This window comes from Lagenorhynchus albirostris, chromosome 19 (assembly GCF_949774975.1).
Source record: "Lagenorhynchus albirostris chromosome 19, mLagAlb1.1, whole genome shotgun sequence".
Classification (NCBI taxonomy): Eukaryota; Metazoa; Chordata; class Mammalia; order Artiodactyla; family Delphinidae; genus Lagenorhynchus; species Lagenorhynchus albirostris.
In genome coordinates this window covers 32,079,269-32,093,552 of record NC_083113.1, presented here as the reverse complement: position 1 = coordinate 32,093,552, position 14,284 = coordinate 32,079,269, and the positions used below count along the sequence as shown (strand labels likewise).

The 14,284-nt window shown below is 55.6% G+C and overlaps 1 protein-coding gene and 1 long non-coding RNA gene across 4 annotated transcripts in view; one reads left to right on the top strand and one right to left on the bottom strand.

Moving 5' to 3' along the window:
- The window catches only part of GNAO1 (G protein subunit alpha o1), a 166,919-nt gene extending 157,257 nt beyond the window's left edge, over positions 1–9,662 (top strand). The window contains exons 7-9 of the mRNA XM_060131671.1: positions 4,898–5,051; positions 8,157–8,372; positions 9,408–9,662. Coding sequence (XP_059987654.1) covers positions 4,898–5,051; positions 8,157–8,344 — 342 coding nt within the window. The 3' untranslated portion in view covers positions 8,345–8,372; positions 9,408–9,662. The remainder of the gene's footprint in view (positions 1–4,897; positions 5,052–8,156; positions 8,373–9,407) is intronic.
- On the bottom strand, positions 8,219–14,199 carry LOC132510012 (uncharacterized). 3 transcript variants are annotated; one of them, XR_009537210.1, is made up of 3 exons: positions 11,096–14,159; positions 10,091–10,255; positions 8,219–9,631 (listed from the first exon to the last, which is right to left on the bottom strand). It is a non-coding gene; the product is annotated as an uncharacterized LOC132510012 (long non-coding RNA). The 3 variants fall into 3 exon arrangements; XR_009537209.1 differs by having other exon boundaries at positions 8,219–9,585; XR_009537208.1 differs by having other exon boundaries at positions 8,219–10,255; positions 11,096–14,199.
- Between the last annotated feature and the right edge of the window lie 85 nt (positions 14,200–14,284).

Genomic DNA, 14,284 nt, shown 5'->3' with positions numbered 1-14,284 from the left:
CGACTGAAGGGACAGATGAGTTTTGGCTCCGTCGTGGGTGTGGGTGTGGGGGAGATGTTATGAGTGAGCAGACGTGGGTGATTCTCTTATCCACAGTGGCCCCGTGTGTGCCCCAAAGAGGCCATGCTTCGACTCTCTGCATGCCTCTAGTTTATCAGGGCAAAGGGAAACTGATCTCTAGGAGGGGCGCCTTTACCAGACCCGTGAAACTTATGCCTGCCGTCTAGATGCCTGTGGGCAGGTTCTGTGCCCTGCACCAGTTGCCCTCACAAGAGCCAGGTCTTAGCCTTCCCACCAAGAACTGAGAGAGGCCCCCAAGGCTCTCCGGCCTGCCTGGAGGGGGCAGTGCCCGAGGCCCAAGGAAGGGCCCTGTGGAGCCTGTGGACTCTGGCCTGAGGAAGGTGCAGGGTCTGCTCCAGCCCCGAGCAGACAGCGCACCAACAGTTCTGACATTCTGGTTCTATGGCCCCCTTGCCTGGAGCTCTAGATGCCTGGTTCCCTGGCCCTTTTTCTCCTCTCTGGTCCCAGCAGAACCTGAGGACCCATGGGCACATGCTCCTACCATGGGGCGGTGGGCTCAGCCCGGGCAGAAGGCCAGCACCAGATATGGTGCCAGGAGGCAGCTCTCCTCCCAGCCTCTCCCCCGAGTCCAGTTCCGCCCCACTGATGGGACCTGGAGGCACCCCTGTCCTCCACGACTGCCCTCCCTACCCAGAGCCCCCATGACCAGGGTCCTTAAATCCCCACACGGAACACCCAGGAGTTGGCTCACCTAGCTCACCTCTGCCAGGGAGAGTCCTGCAAGGGGAAAGAATATCCCACTGCTTCCACCTAACCCTGTGACAGTCTCTGCCCCACTGGCTGATTCTGCAGGTTCTCCTCTCTGGCCTGCATCATTCCCGGCTCCTTCCCCCTTCCCTTGGCCTGACCTAGTACACTCTTCAGCCCTCTTGGTGAGTAAATCCACCGCAATCCGGGCCTCAGCCTCTTCCCTCCAGACCAGGTAGTGTCCTGCCCGGCCCCCTTTTTGCGAAGTCTGGTGCACAAGGCCTCTTCGGGTGGCCTCTGGCCTCCCCGAGCCTTCCGGAAGCCTTCAGGCACAACCTGGCAGTTCTCAGGAACTGAGGCTTGAGGCTCTGGCTCCGTGGCCATCAGAGACTCAGTCTTGGGTGCCAAAGGCCAGCACCCTCCAGACAGCGCCCCTTGTCAATCCACAAGCCTACAGAGCAGAGGGTCCAACAGCCCAGAGCAGTGAGACAGGACACAGCATCCAGACCAGGATCAGGGCCCGGGTGTGAGCTGCTGCCCCCCACCGCCCGCCCCCAGCGAGGTGAGTCCTCAGCCCTCTTTCCCAGGAGCCAAGTGGGGCCTTCCCTTGGGGGCTTCAGACACGCTGCACCCCCAACCAGATGAAGGCCCCCGTCAAGGGAGGGCCTGCTCAGGGCAGAGACAGAAGGGAGGCCCATCCAGGCCCAGGGTGCCCAGGGCACCAGCGTGAACCCACCGCCCGTCGGAGGCACCACCCCTCCTGTGGCCCATCCTTTCCTCCCCTGCCCCCCACCCCGCCCCGTCCCCGTGGCCTCCCTGAGCAGCCAGGCCCTTCACCTCCTGGTCCCCTCTGTCTTAGTCCCTGCGTCCTCTGTGCCCTGTGCCTCCTCCCCTCCCCGTCCCCGGCAGAGGTGGGCTTGGGCGCGCCTCTCCTTTCTTAGCAAACCCCTCTTAGGTGCCGTGGTCCCACTTCCCGACCCCAGCGCCACCCGCCCCATATTAACTGTAATTTTGTAAGAAGAGTGACTCGTCGGTTTAATCTCTAGTCATTGTAATAATTTATCGGCTGCCGTAATGTATTTATTAGTCGCCCACCATTAATAAATGTGCCAGCTTTTCCTAGCACGAGTGTGGTGTGTTGCGTCAGTGCCCAAGTTGCTTCCACCGGCGCCCCCGCACGACACGTGTCCTGGGGCCGGACTGTGGGCCACCTGGCAGAGGGGCACAGCCTGCTGGGGCAGGATTCCAGGTGACCGGGATTGTCGTGAGGGCAGAGGCTGGTCTGTCCCATCCCTTGTGCTTGGTGCCGGCCACGCCCCTGCTCCAGTGGTGGCAGCCAGGCCGCTGGCCACGCTCTGCTGGAGACTGGGAGAGACAGGGTGGTGACGACAGCAGGGGTGGGTGCTGTCGCCTGGCTGTGGCCCCTGGCTCCCTTCTCTTTTCTCACATGCTGACAACTCCTCTTGTGAATGTGTTCTTGCATCCGTGTTCTCCGGGGAAGCTTGGATGGACAAGCTGGGCTCTTGGCTCCTTGGTGATGGGTTCCAGTGTGTTTGGAGGGATGGCGGTGAGGCCTGTGGGGTGTGGAGGGGTTCTCGGTGCCGGCGCCTCCCCTCCCTGCAGCGGCTCCCCTCCCCACTGCCCTTCCTGCATCTCCAGGCTCAGCCCCTCCTTCCAGGCTCACTCCAATGCCCTCCTGACCGGACCAGGTCTGACTGGGGAGCGTCGCTGCCTCCCCGGCCCCGCCCCTGCTCTGTGCCGCTCGCTCGCTTGCTCGGAACCGGGACTTTTTCACGTGTGTGCATTTTCTCTCCCCAACTAGACTGTGAGCTCTTGGAGAGCAGGAGACTGTGCCGGTCGTTCCTATAGCCCTGTAGCTGCCCCACGGAGGGCCTTGCACACAGATCCAGCTGGTATTGGTGGGAAGAGTGCCCGCTCTGCAGCCCTGGGGCATGGAGGGGCCAAGCCTTAGCCGAGTGGAACTCTGGAGCCCAGGCAGCTGGCCTGGATTTTTCCTTCGGACCTAAGCTTGGCGGCCTCCAGACCTTCAGCTCAGCCCACATGCCAAATGGGCACAGTCCGCACTCTCAGCTTGGGTCTCCCTAGTGGCCCCTTCTGGTCCTGGGAGTGCCCTGGGCATATGTCCCCACCGTGTCCCCCAACGTCTAGATCAAGTCGAGATAGTTGGGCAGTGAGTTGGGATCTTGCCTCTGGTTGAGGCCTTCCAGCTGTTGGTTGAGCAGCGATAGGACAAGGTGGTGTCGTGTGTTGGTGAGGCTTTTCCTATCGAATCGTTGGCTCTCCTCTGCTCCCTGGTGGCTCGGGGACCCTGGGCGCTCCCAGCCCCCACCCCCCTGCGCGTGGATCCACCTGGCCTCCCAGGAAACCTCCGCCTGCCCTTTTCTGAACAGCCTCCATTGAGACGGCACCGGGCGGAAGTGTCTCATGCCTCCCTGAGTGTGACTATGCAGTGACTGACCAGTAGAAATTGCAGAGACTGAGAATGAAATTGACTGGTTGAGGCTAGGAGGGTAATAAGATCATAGGAGTTTGCTGAATATGTGCGGCAGAGTGAGAGGACGATGCCATTTATTTACTACAGATCCCAGAGGGCGTCGTAAATCCGTGCGGTTGTCTAGGGGCTCCCGAGAGGCAGCTGAGAACCTAGACTGCCCCCTCCACCAACTGGTCTTGACCATAAGGACAAGGGTTTGGCACCAATACCCTTTCCAGGTCACCAGTCATGGAAAAGATGATGGAAGGCACGCAGAGCTGGCCATGACTCTCTGATCATTTATTCTAAAGCCCACAGGCTCCTCACTCTGGCTGGAGAAACCAACCCATTGCATTGCAGAAGCTCTGGTTTGGCCCAGAGCCGGGTGCAGGTCTCTGCTCTTCCTCATCCCAGCCTTGTCACCTCTCATTGTCCCCTAAGGATCGATGAGGTTAAATGACACAAGGCAGGGGAAGAGCTGGCAGAGCGGGGCTTGGTGATGGGTGGTGGTCGCTTCATCTGCTTCCCAATCCCACTCAGCTGGAGGGAGATGTCGGGAAGCAGTTTACTCAGCGCCACTGCTTGCTCGTCCATCTCAGTGATGAACGCCCAGTGATGCCCACACCACTGCTCTGCTCTCTCCTATGATTTGCTTCAGTCTTCTTACTTCAGAGGGAGCGTGTAGCCTGGAATTACTCCTGAACTTGACCTGCAGACCCATGGAGCTAGGTTTGGGGCGGACAAGTTTCCAGGGTTAGGACAGGGTTCTTGGGGGAAATGAACAGCTCTCCCTTCCCCCAGAGAGCTATATCACGAGGGAGCCACCTTCCTGTGCAGAAATGGGTTTGTACACAGAGAACAAACTGCCAAGGAACAGACTGCCCAAGTTCACGTGCCTGGCATCCCACAGTAGGATAAGTCCGTCCTTGCCCCGGACAGAGGGCTGTCCCCTGGGATCCTGCTTGATTTGGAGTGCCCATTGTGTTCACTCATTTGCTAAATGAACTCCTGTGCGCAAAGCCGTTCTCCACGTCTGCGGTGCTTAAAGCTCCTCGCGTGACCAGTCGTGGTTGAGTTTGACCCAGCCCGAGGGGGTATGGCCAGAGCCCCAGGCACTCCTGCAGGAGCCTGGCGTGACTTCCCCTCAGACCACAGGAGGGGCCTAGAGGCCCTCACCACTCCCAGAGTACACCCCAACCCACAGGTTAGGCCCAACAGGACAGGTCTGGACAGGAAGGGCCAAAGCCCGGCTCTCAGGCTCCCATCCAGCAACCCCCACCCCCCGCCAACACGCACGGAGACCTTCCCGTGGCTGGAGACTGCAGACTGGAGAGCTCGTCCTCAGCCTCACTCAGGGAGCCCGGGTTGGCTCCCAGTCCAGTCTCTGCCACCAGCCCTGAGACAGGGGTGTTGGTTGCTCTGAACGCTGGAAATGCGAAGCTCCATGCTGTGCGAGAACGTTCTGTCAGCCTTCCGAGGAGCTGAGGAGCCGTGGGGGCCCGGGAGCCTTGCCTGAGCTGCCGAGTAGACCACTTCCTCCCTCTCAAGCCTAACTTCCATCTTCTCTTTCCCTGTCTCCGTGTCTGTCCCTCTCGCTGTCTGTCTGGCTCTCTCCCTCCCCGCCTGGGGCTGCAGAACCGCATGCACGAGTCTCTCATGCTCTTCGACTCCATCTGTAACAACAAGTTCTTCATCGATACCTCCATCATTCTCTTCCTCAACAAGAAAGATCTCTTTGGTGAGAAGATCAAGAAGTCCCCTCTGACCATCTGCTTTCCTGAGTACACAGGTAGGTGTCGCGCGGACCTGCCAGGGACCTGTGTCTCCCCTGCGGGCACGGGTACCCCTGCAGGCAGCTGGCAGAGGGTAGAGGAAGAGGCGAGGGAGTGACCAGGTCTGGCCCCTCCCAGGGCACTGCCCTGGGCGTGGTGGGGAATGGACCCTCGTGACGCGTGTGGGTTGTGAGCAGGCGACTCCGGAGAGACGTGGCAGGATCAGGAGGCAGGACAGGCGCACAGCTTCCCCCTCTTCTTCCGTCCTGGTCCCCTGCCTCCCTGGTCTCCCCCCCCAACCCCTGCCTGGGCTGCCTCAGCCCCGCCCGCTTTCTCTGCTCCTGCTTCGGTAGCCCTGCTCGTGCCAGCAGAGCAGTTCCCCCGCCCCACGGCACGGGGCCTGCTCTCCCCCTCCACCCCCATCCCGCCTGCTCTTTCCCTGCTCTTCTCCGCCCCTGCGCTTTTCCCCCAAACCACCCCTACTTTCTGCAGGCCTTCTCCATCTCCGCTTGCCTCTTTTCTGCCTTCTCCAGGGCTTTTCCTCTCCTTCTGGCTCCAGGGGAGTGTGCCCCCCCCCCATGGGAAGCTGTCTCTGGCAGCGGATGGAGGCTGGCTGTGTAGGGTGGCCCGGCTCTGGGCTGCTGCTGAAGGCTAGGGCAGCGCTGACGGGAGGCCGGAGCCCAGCCTTTGTCGCTCTGGGGACTGGGAAGCTTCTAGAGGCCCCTGGGGCGTGGCGGTAGAGAATGCGTCACAGGTGGGCTCAGTCTGGAACCCACTCCCTGACAGCCCCAGTGAAAGATCAGGGCTTAGGCTCAGCTCCCAGGGTGACATGGGTCCCCAAACCCAGCCAGATTCCAGAAGAGATGGATGCTGGCCCCTCCGCCCTCCTCCACTCCTGGGGAGGGGGGGAGTCTGCCCTCACCCTTGGGTGTGGAGGGCGCATTGGCTTGTTCTGAGCGCAGCCTGTCTCCACTGTGTGAATCTGCCAGCTTCCTGCCCTCCCCAGGGTGCAGAGAGGGAGACAGGGCAGGCTCTCGGGGCTGACAGGCGTTAGGAGCATGGTGCAGGCAGGCGGGCAGACAGGCAGACAGGCAGGCTAAAGCAGCTTCTGGACCCAGACTCTGCAACTTGGGACAAGTTAATCGCCTGTGCCTTGTTTGTCATCCGGGCACCACAGCAGATAATGATGCCCACCGCTTGCGGGGCTGGAGGTGGGGGAATGAACGGAGAGAATGGTGCCTGGTGCCAGGTCTGCACCATAGGTGCCATCACTGCCCTCGTACCATCCAGAGGATGGAAACCAAGCAAGGGGGATTGGCCGTGGAGGAGGCGCCCTCTGCGGGTGGGGTGGAGCGAGTCCATGCAGGCACAGGACAGGCCAGGGAGGGCCCTGCCTGTGGGTGGAGCCGGGCGTTAGCCCCCTTGGCAGCCATCTCTCCCAGCCTCGGCAGAGGCCCTTCAGGACCAATTCGGGTCTTTAGATAAAGTTGCGGTGACCGGATGGGGCTCGGAAGTCTGCAAGCTCCAGCAGGCCCTCAGGCCAGTGCCACCTCAGGGGGCCGGCCTGAGCCTAGGGCTCTTCCTTGTCCCCAGGGACCTGGCCTCACTGGAGCCCGATTTGGGATGTGGCCCAAGGAGCGGTCAGTCTCACTGTCGTGTTGTATGGCGCGCCGGATGCACCCAGGGAAAGTCGGTCTGAGATTGGGAAACATTTGCATTCTTCAGGGCCTCCAGAGGGATCCAGTTTGAGTTCAAAGAACACGCTGGATGACAAATGGTCACCAGTGAGGTGGCCCCTGGGGGTACCTAGGCTTGTGGGGACAGAACAGGCTGGAGGGGCTGGGGCGTGCAGGTGGCTGTCTGGACGTCCACGGGGAGCTCTGTAGGACCGCCAGGCCGTGTAAGGGCGCGGACTGAGCAGACGCTGAGAAGGCGGGAACTGGACGTCCCGAGTTACTCCTGGGCGCTTTTCACCTCCGTCGGTGCCGTCTTAGCACCCTCTGGGCAAGAAGCTCCTTGATGGAGTCCACTGTGGGGTTGTGTCTAGTCTGCGAGCTGCCACTAACTTGATGGCTTCACCGTGTTGGTGGCCAGCCAACGGTGGCATGGAGGAGGCTCTGCCCCGTGGGCTGTCAGAGCTGCTCTCCGCCCTGTCCCCACCCACCCAGTAGCCCTGACCCCGCACACTTATCTGGCTGCGGACGCCTTCCGGCACCCAAGCCCCAGCCCCACTGTGGCTCACACCCAGCCGTTGGAGGATGGCTGGAGGATGGCTGGAGGATGGCGCAGGCCGGGAGGGGGCATGGCCCACCCCCTCAGCATAAGACCGTGTCATTTCCATATTGGCCAGCTCCCAGGGGCACTGCAGAAAATGGGGCAGCCTAACTTGGATGGGCTTTTAGGCAGTTCTCTGTTGGTCCACGTTTTATAATTGAAAACTACAGGACAGAGCCACAGGGTTTGGGTTACAGCTGGTGGGCAAACTGTCCTTACATCATGCACAGATACCCCCACCAGACCCCGGCCAGGATCAAGGGAACACTCAAGGAATTGCGGGGGGGGCAGCGGGGCTCCAGTTGGCATTACAACACTGCCAGCCCCTTAAACGGCCCACCTGGAGGTTCCCAATGCCCCCTGTCCTGGCCACTCACCCAAGAACAGGGACGGCTTAGAGACAGTCCCAGCCCTTCTCATTAAGAGGAAGCATCCAGGAAGGAGTGTAGGCGCAGCGCCCCCCCCCCCCCCCCCCCGCGGCCACCACCCCGCAGGGAACTCATGCATCAGAAGCAGTAGGACCGGTTTAGACCAGGGGTGAGTGTTGTGAATGGCGGACTGGCCAGCCTCAGTCAGCGTGCTCATCTAGAAAGCAAAACGGACAGCCTGTGGCTGCTGTCCGCCCAGGGCTCCTGGGGGGACCCTGTGTGAACACAGAAGGAAAGACCTGGGCAAGTCAGAAGCCAGGCCAGTGCTCAGCTGCATGTGGTTTCCAGTGTAAGATGCGACTCCACCTTGGAGAAGGGCCCCAGGCAGCCTCCTGGAGAAGGTCACGGCCCACATCTCCAGCCCACCCACCCCCTCTCACCAGGGCCTCCCCCCAACTCTTCTGCTCTGTTTCGTTACAGGCCCCAACACCTATGAAGATGCCGCCGCCTACATCCAAGCACAATTTGAAAGCAAAAACCGCTCACCCAACAAAGAAATTTATTGTCACATGACTTGTGCCACAGACACGAATAATATCCAGGTGGTATTCGACGCTGTCACTGACATCATCATTGCCAACAACCTCCGGGGCTGCGGCTTGTACTGACCTCTTGTCCTGTATAGCAACCTATTTGGTAATGATTCCAGCATTCACAGAAAAGCTTGCACACATACACACTCCACTAACAAACAAATGCAAGTTGGTAAATTAACTTCAAAAAGGCATAACAAACCTTATATATAGACAGACAAATATATATTAAGTTTTTTTTTAGTTTGTACTAGAAGGAGCTTCAGACAGAACTGACCAACATTCCATTGATCATTAAGGTTTTCCTGGGACAGCACCTGAGCATGCACTTACATGCACACACGCACACACACACACACGTACGTCACGATGGCAGTCCTGATTTGGGAGTCCATCCTTTTAAGAACAGCCACATGATTTTACACTCTGAGACCCATTTCTGTGAGCAGGGAGAGGGCAAGGAAAGGCCTGGCCTTAGTCCAGCCTTTTCCTCTGCATCCACACGCTGAGGCTGTGTGCTGTCAGTTCTGTCCTGCTCTTGTGCGAATTCCAAAACCTTTAAAAAATGGCCAGCATCCCAAATGTCTCCCTGCCCTATACTCCCGACAGAAAAATTAAGGATGCTTCTCTTTTGGGTGGTAGAGGTGGTTAACTTCAAGAATTTAGAAGAGTCACTGCTCTGCCCAATCCACTCTCTGTCTCCTGAGTTTTCTTTATTCATGTTAACAAGGCAAGAGTCAGAGAAAAGGGAGACTCTGGCTGCTTTCTGCAAGCAGCTGAGGGGGCGGGCCGTGCAAAGCACAAGGTCACCTGCAGAGCTGAAGCTGCTCCTCCCTCCAAAAGGGCTCCCCCTCCAAGAGGGCTGGCAAGAGAAGGGGAGTGATGTGGAGAACGGGCAGGAGTGGCTGAGGGGAGGGCAGATCTGCAGACCTGGCTGGGTCAGGGTCCTGAGGGGTGAGGCCTCCCAGGAGGCCCAGGCTAGACTTCCCCTGGATTCCTGATCCCCCTGCGATGCTGCCCCATCTTGCCCCACCTCAACATTATTAAACATGTTGGAGGGTTGGTTGGTTGGTTGGGTGGTTGGTGTTTTAAATCAAGGAAAATGGTCAGACTGGACCCCTTATCTCTCTCTCTACAGACTGCTTCACGGACTCTTTGCTGTTGACGTTGATCTCCTGGTAGCATGACCTTTTGGCCTTTGTAAGACACACAGCCTTTCTGTATCAAGCCCCTGTCTAACCTACAACCCAGAGTGACTGACGGCTGTGTATTTCTGTAGAATGCTGTAGAATCCGGTTTTAGTTGAGTCTTTACATCTAGAATTTGAAAGGAAAAGAAGAACATTTCCCATGTGCTTTGTAGCTTAAAAAAAAAAAAAAAGGATAAAGGAAAACTCAGCATCTCATCCATCTTTTTTTCTTTCTGAAATAAACACCCACAGCTGCACCCATGCCCACCCCATCCTACCTGCAGAGGTGCCGCCTGTCCGCACCCGGGGCGCTGGTTCCCGGGAGTGTGCTCAGGCCACGCTTTCCAGACGCGGCCTCACCGTCCACAGCCCTCCCCCCGCCCAGGCCCGAGCCACTCCAACCACACGCTCACTCCAGGTTTGCATAGAAAAAGCACAGCTCTCACGGGCCAGTAGCTGCCCCAAAAGAATATGGAACATATATATATATATATATATATATATATATATAAATAGAGCCCTATAGGAAACAGTTTCCCCCAGCTCCCTTTCTACAGAGTACCTTTATCATTTTTTTTTAGTTTTAGATTTTGGTTTTATTTTTGTCCTGATGAGCACTATGTATTACATACCAGATCAGCTTTCATAGTCTTTGGGAACCGGGTTGTGGTTTTTCCCGCTGACATTCTGCTTCTCCGTCTCTCAGATGGATGCTCCCTTTGTGTGCGTGCGCCCCTCCACCTTTTCCTTTGTTTCAGTAACCTGTGTTCGCTCTTTCTCATGTGGGGATGTTTGTGCTGCAGATAAAAACAAAAATTTTTAAATACTACAAGATGGAAAAAACACAAAAAAAATTAAAAAGATGGAATGTAATGTTTACAAGAAAGCCACAGTTCTCATGATCAGTCCAATGTCATTTCTACTTTGACTAGTATCCAAACTCCTTCACGGTTTCACTTTTAAGACTTAATATTTGCTGAAGACCAGTCACAGCCATTTCAGATAAAGAGGCAAAAAGACAAAACACAAAATATTTAAAATGCAGAAAAAAAAAACTTGGGAAAAAAAATAGCCCACGGGTCTTTCTAAGCCTTTCTATTCCCAATCGGTGAGGTTTCTGTGATATCTTACACACTGCCAGTCTACTTCTCTGACTAATGGAAAATTCATGTGTAGCTCAATAAAGAGAATGTTTGTCTGTATTGCTGAGTCTCGCCCTCGGGCTTCATTCTGACAGGAAAGGGAAGGAGGGATTTGACTGGGTCGCAGATGCTGGGAGGCTGGTGGGTAGGGCTGTAGGTGCCGGATAAGGATCCCCCGCACCCCCACCCCCACCCGCCATCAAGGGGAGCCAGCTGGGTGCAGCCACCTGGGAGCAGGGCGGGCAGAGGAATGGGTCTCTCGGGCCTGCAGGTGCCCTCTTCCTCCCAGCTCCGGCATCTCCTCATGCTCGGCTGGTTTGGTTTTCGAGGGTAGGATGGAATGGAGCATGGGGAAGGGGGGAGGGCAGGTGATCCCAAATCTCCTGCTAATACGGGATCCTGTACCCAGTTGCTCCACCACAGCAGAATGGGTGGTCCCGAGAATGAGGCCAAATTGCCCCAGCCCTCTGTACCCAAGGGGTCACGTGCACTCACTTGGACAGCTTTAAAAGCCTCTCCTGTTGCACCTGGATGCCAGAAGTCCCCGGCAGGCTGAACACACACGGAGCAGCTGAGCACAGCCTGGTGTACGGAATCTGGTTCTCAATTCCTCCAGGTGGCAGGTCTCACTACCTCTCCACTGGGTTGCCAGGTTTCTACTGCAGTTAGTTGCACATCAGTTGAGACTGAGACCTGGAGGTAACACAGCTCATCAAAATCCTTGCATCATGTCCATGGATCGCTTACTAGCCAAGCAGTCGAGTGCTCCACCTAGGAGATGGCAGGGTCTGGGCAAGGGCAGTTAATTGTAATCCTCCGCACACCAAGAGCCCAGGAAGTCCTCTCCTTGGCAATTCCAGTGGCCTTTTGAATCTAGTGAGGATGGAAAGTGGGGGTTGATACTGCTGCAGAGACCGTGGCGTAACAAGAGGCTAGTCCCCTCCTGTTAACAAAGAACAGATCCGGGAGCTCCTCAGCCAAGACAAGCCTGCTGGTGAGCCAGCCAGGCCCACCCCTCCCCCAGCACTGCTCCCACCAGCTCCCCTCGCCCCAACTTATCTGCAGAGGGAGGCTCACAGCCATCTCTGTTGATGGGAAGCCTGCGCTCCTGGCCACAGCTTGACTTCAGGACACTGGTCTGGGGGGATGCAGACGAAAGGCTGCAGGATGCCGTGACTTCTACATATGGCGTACCTGAACTTCTCTTAAAAAAAATGAGCCATAGAATAACAGTTCTTGCATATGAATTTTGTAGATAAAAACAACGGAAGCTTCTTTGCCTTATCTTCCTTAAAATGGGATCCAGAAGCATTTTCTTGGGAAAGGGTGCAGGGAAAGACCAATTCAATTAGATGAGACACGTGGCGGCACAGCCTACGCATCATAGTCTCTAGGGACTCCACAAGCGAGTCTAAGGTGCAGTCAGGGGCACCGAGAGATGGAGACATTCAGGTGACGGAGGGCCTTCAGGGCAGGCAGGCGTTGTTCCCTGACCAGCTTGGCGGCAGGGCCACGGCTCCTCCTGCAGGTGAGGCCCTGCTCCACAGAGCTCTCCGCTTCCTCCCCGTACTGGGGAAAGGCGCACCCAGAGAGGACCACGTCTGCCGGCTAAAGATAAAAAAGCATATTGTCTGCACAGCTCAAGTGGGAAACCAGGTCCAAGCCCACCTGGGCACCCTGGATTTATATCAACACAAGAAATACATCCACAAGGACCATCGATCTCTACAGTACATAAAAGCCTCAAAATTAGGGGGAGAAAAAAAAACAAAGCAAGAACCCAAGATGTCAGCAGAGCCAAAAGAAAATGGAGGGAGTGAGGGAGAGCACTTCCAAAAGAGCCCAGAGAGGGCAAGGGCACCTCCACCACCATTCACAGAGCACCCAAACACTCAGTTTACAAACGTGAACCAGCAGCCTGGCCTCCGCTTTGGGCTACGTGGCGGAGCACGAGGACAGGCTCCCTTCCTGGAGACGGCCAGCACAGTGAAGGGGCCATGGGATGGGGACCACCTGATGGAACGGGACACTGGTCTAGCCTCCTGCCCTTGCCATCTGTCGCAGATGCCCTCAAGAAGTGACCAAACTCAAGAGACAATACAATTAGTGCCCAGAACCCTTTACTATCCAGGTGTAAAATCTATGGGTGAATTTAGGACTTCTCTTTTGGGGTCATTTTAAAGGCATGGCTCCACTTTGATCACTGTCATATTGCTGTATTCCAATGTCTCAGGACCCTCTAAAATTGACTCCAAAACATTTTCTCTTTTCACACATCTGAAACATAAGAACACATGGAATTGGTATCATCTTTAAATGTGCACAACATGCACACATATATAATTATAAGGATGAAAAAACCCTCCAACCAGAACGGAACACACAAAATCAAAACGCGCTCTAATCTCCGCACCTCCGAAAAAAACTGCCTTACCTCCCAGCCACACACAACACACTAGGAGAGTTTGCTTTTTATTATCATTATTATTGTTTTACAATAAAAACAAATAGCTATGCTCTCAGCAAAACCAATTTAAAAAGAAAAATAATCACAGAAATTTACTAACAGTGTTTCAAGATAAGGCTTTTGAAAGATGTATTGAAATAAATTACCTCAGCCTAAACATCACTCTATTTTCAGTTACTTCTCAACATTCTAAAAACTTTGTTACGTAAAATACATTTAACTTTGCCAATAATTTTAGATAATACTGGATTCTTCCCAGAAGGACTACCATAAAACTATGCTTTCAAACATTAAAAAAAAAACTCAATCCAGTAGGACATAAAACTGAACTAGGTAACCTATGATTGTGTGTTTCAAATCCTTCAAGTTAAATGTGTCAAGGATTTGAAAAAGTTCAGACCTGGGTCTGCTCCAAGGCAGGTGGACTCAACATCTTACCTTTCTATGTTTAATTAAACCAACAGGAACACAGTTACAAAAATGAAGGGCTCCGGGGAAGAAAGATACAAAAGATGTCTTTTATTTCTTCAATAAAGCCCTCCAAAATTTACTCTCCCATCTTTAAGGCCCACGTTTTTTCCAAGGACCAAACCCACAGCCTTTGGCATTGCCTAATTTACTTTAACAAGGAATTAAAACGTTCATGAACCAAGGCTTGCTGCTCAACCCTTTCCCCATGTCTGGGGGTGTGGGGGGGATAATGAAATGCAGAGAGGAGAGGACACAGCGTGTACTCGTGAGATGCGGGAGCACCAGTGTTAACGGAAATAAAGCCAGCTTTGGATAGGGGGCTCAGAAAGCTAGTCCCGGATGTACTGGGACACGATGGATCACCTCCTCACGCTACGTCCCTGGGCTTTCCTCCCCTCTGCTGCAGGTATCAAACCAAACACTGTTCTTCCAAGATGCCCTGCCGGCCCAGGGGTCCAGGAGCCCGTAGGTCTGGCCTCTGTGACATTCTGAATGCCTCCGCACCAAGAACAGCAGTGTGACAACATAAATTACCCAGTGGCGTGGAGTCAGGCTCAGGCTGTACACCTCCACACCGCTTTTTATGGATCCCGCCCCCTGCGCCTCCCGATTCCCCCCCCCCCGACCCCCCCACGCCCACTTCCTGCCACATTTGGAGCTAAAGACACCAGCATTTGTTATGACTTCTGCATAAAGCCGTCATGGAAGCGGCCCCCTTCAGGGTCTCTGGCTGCCCACTTCCTCTT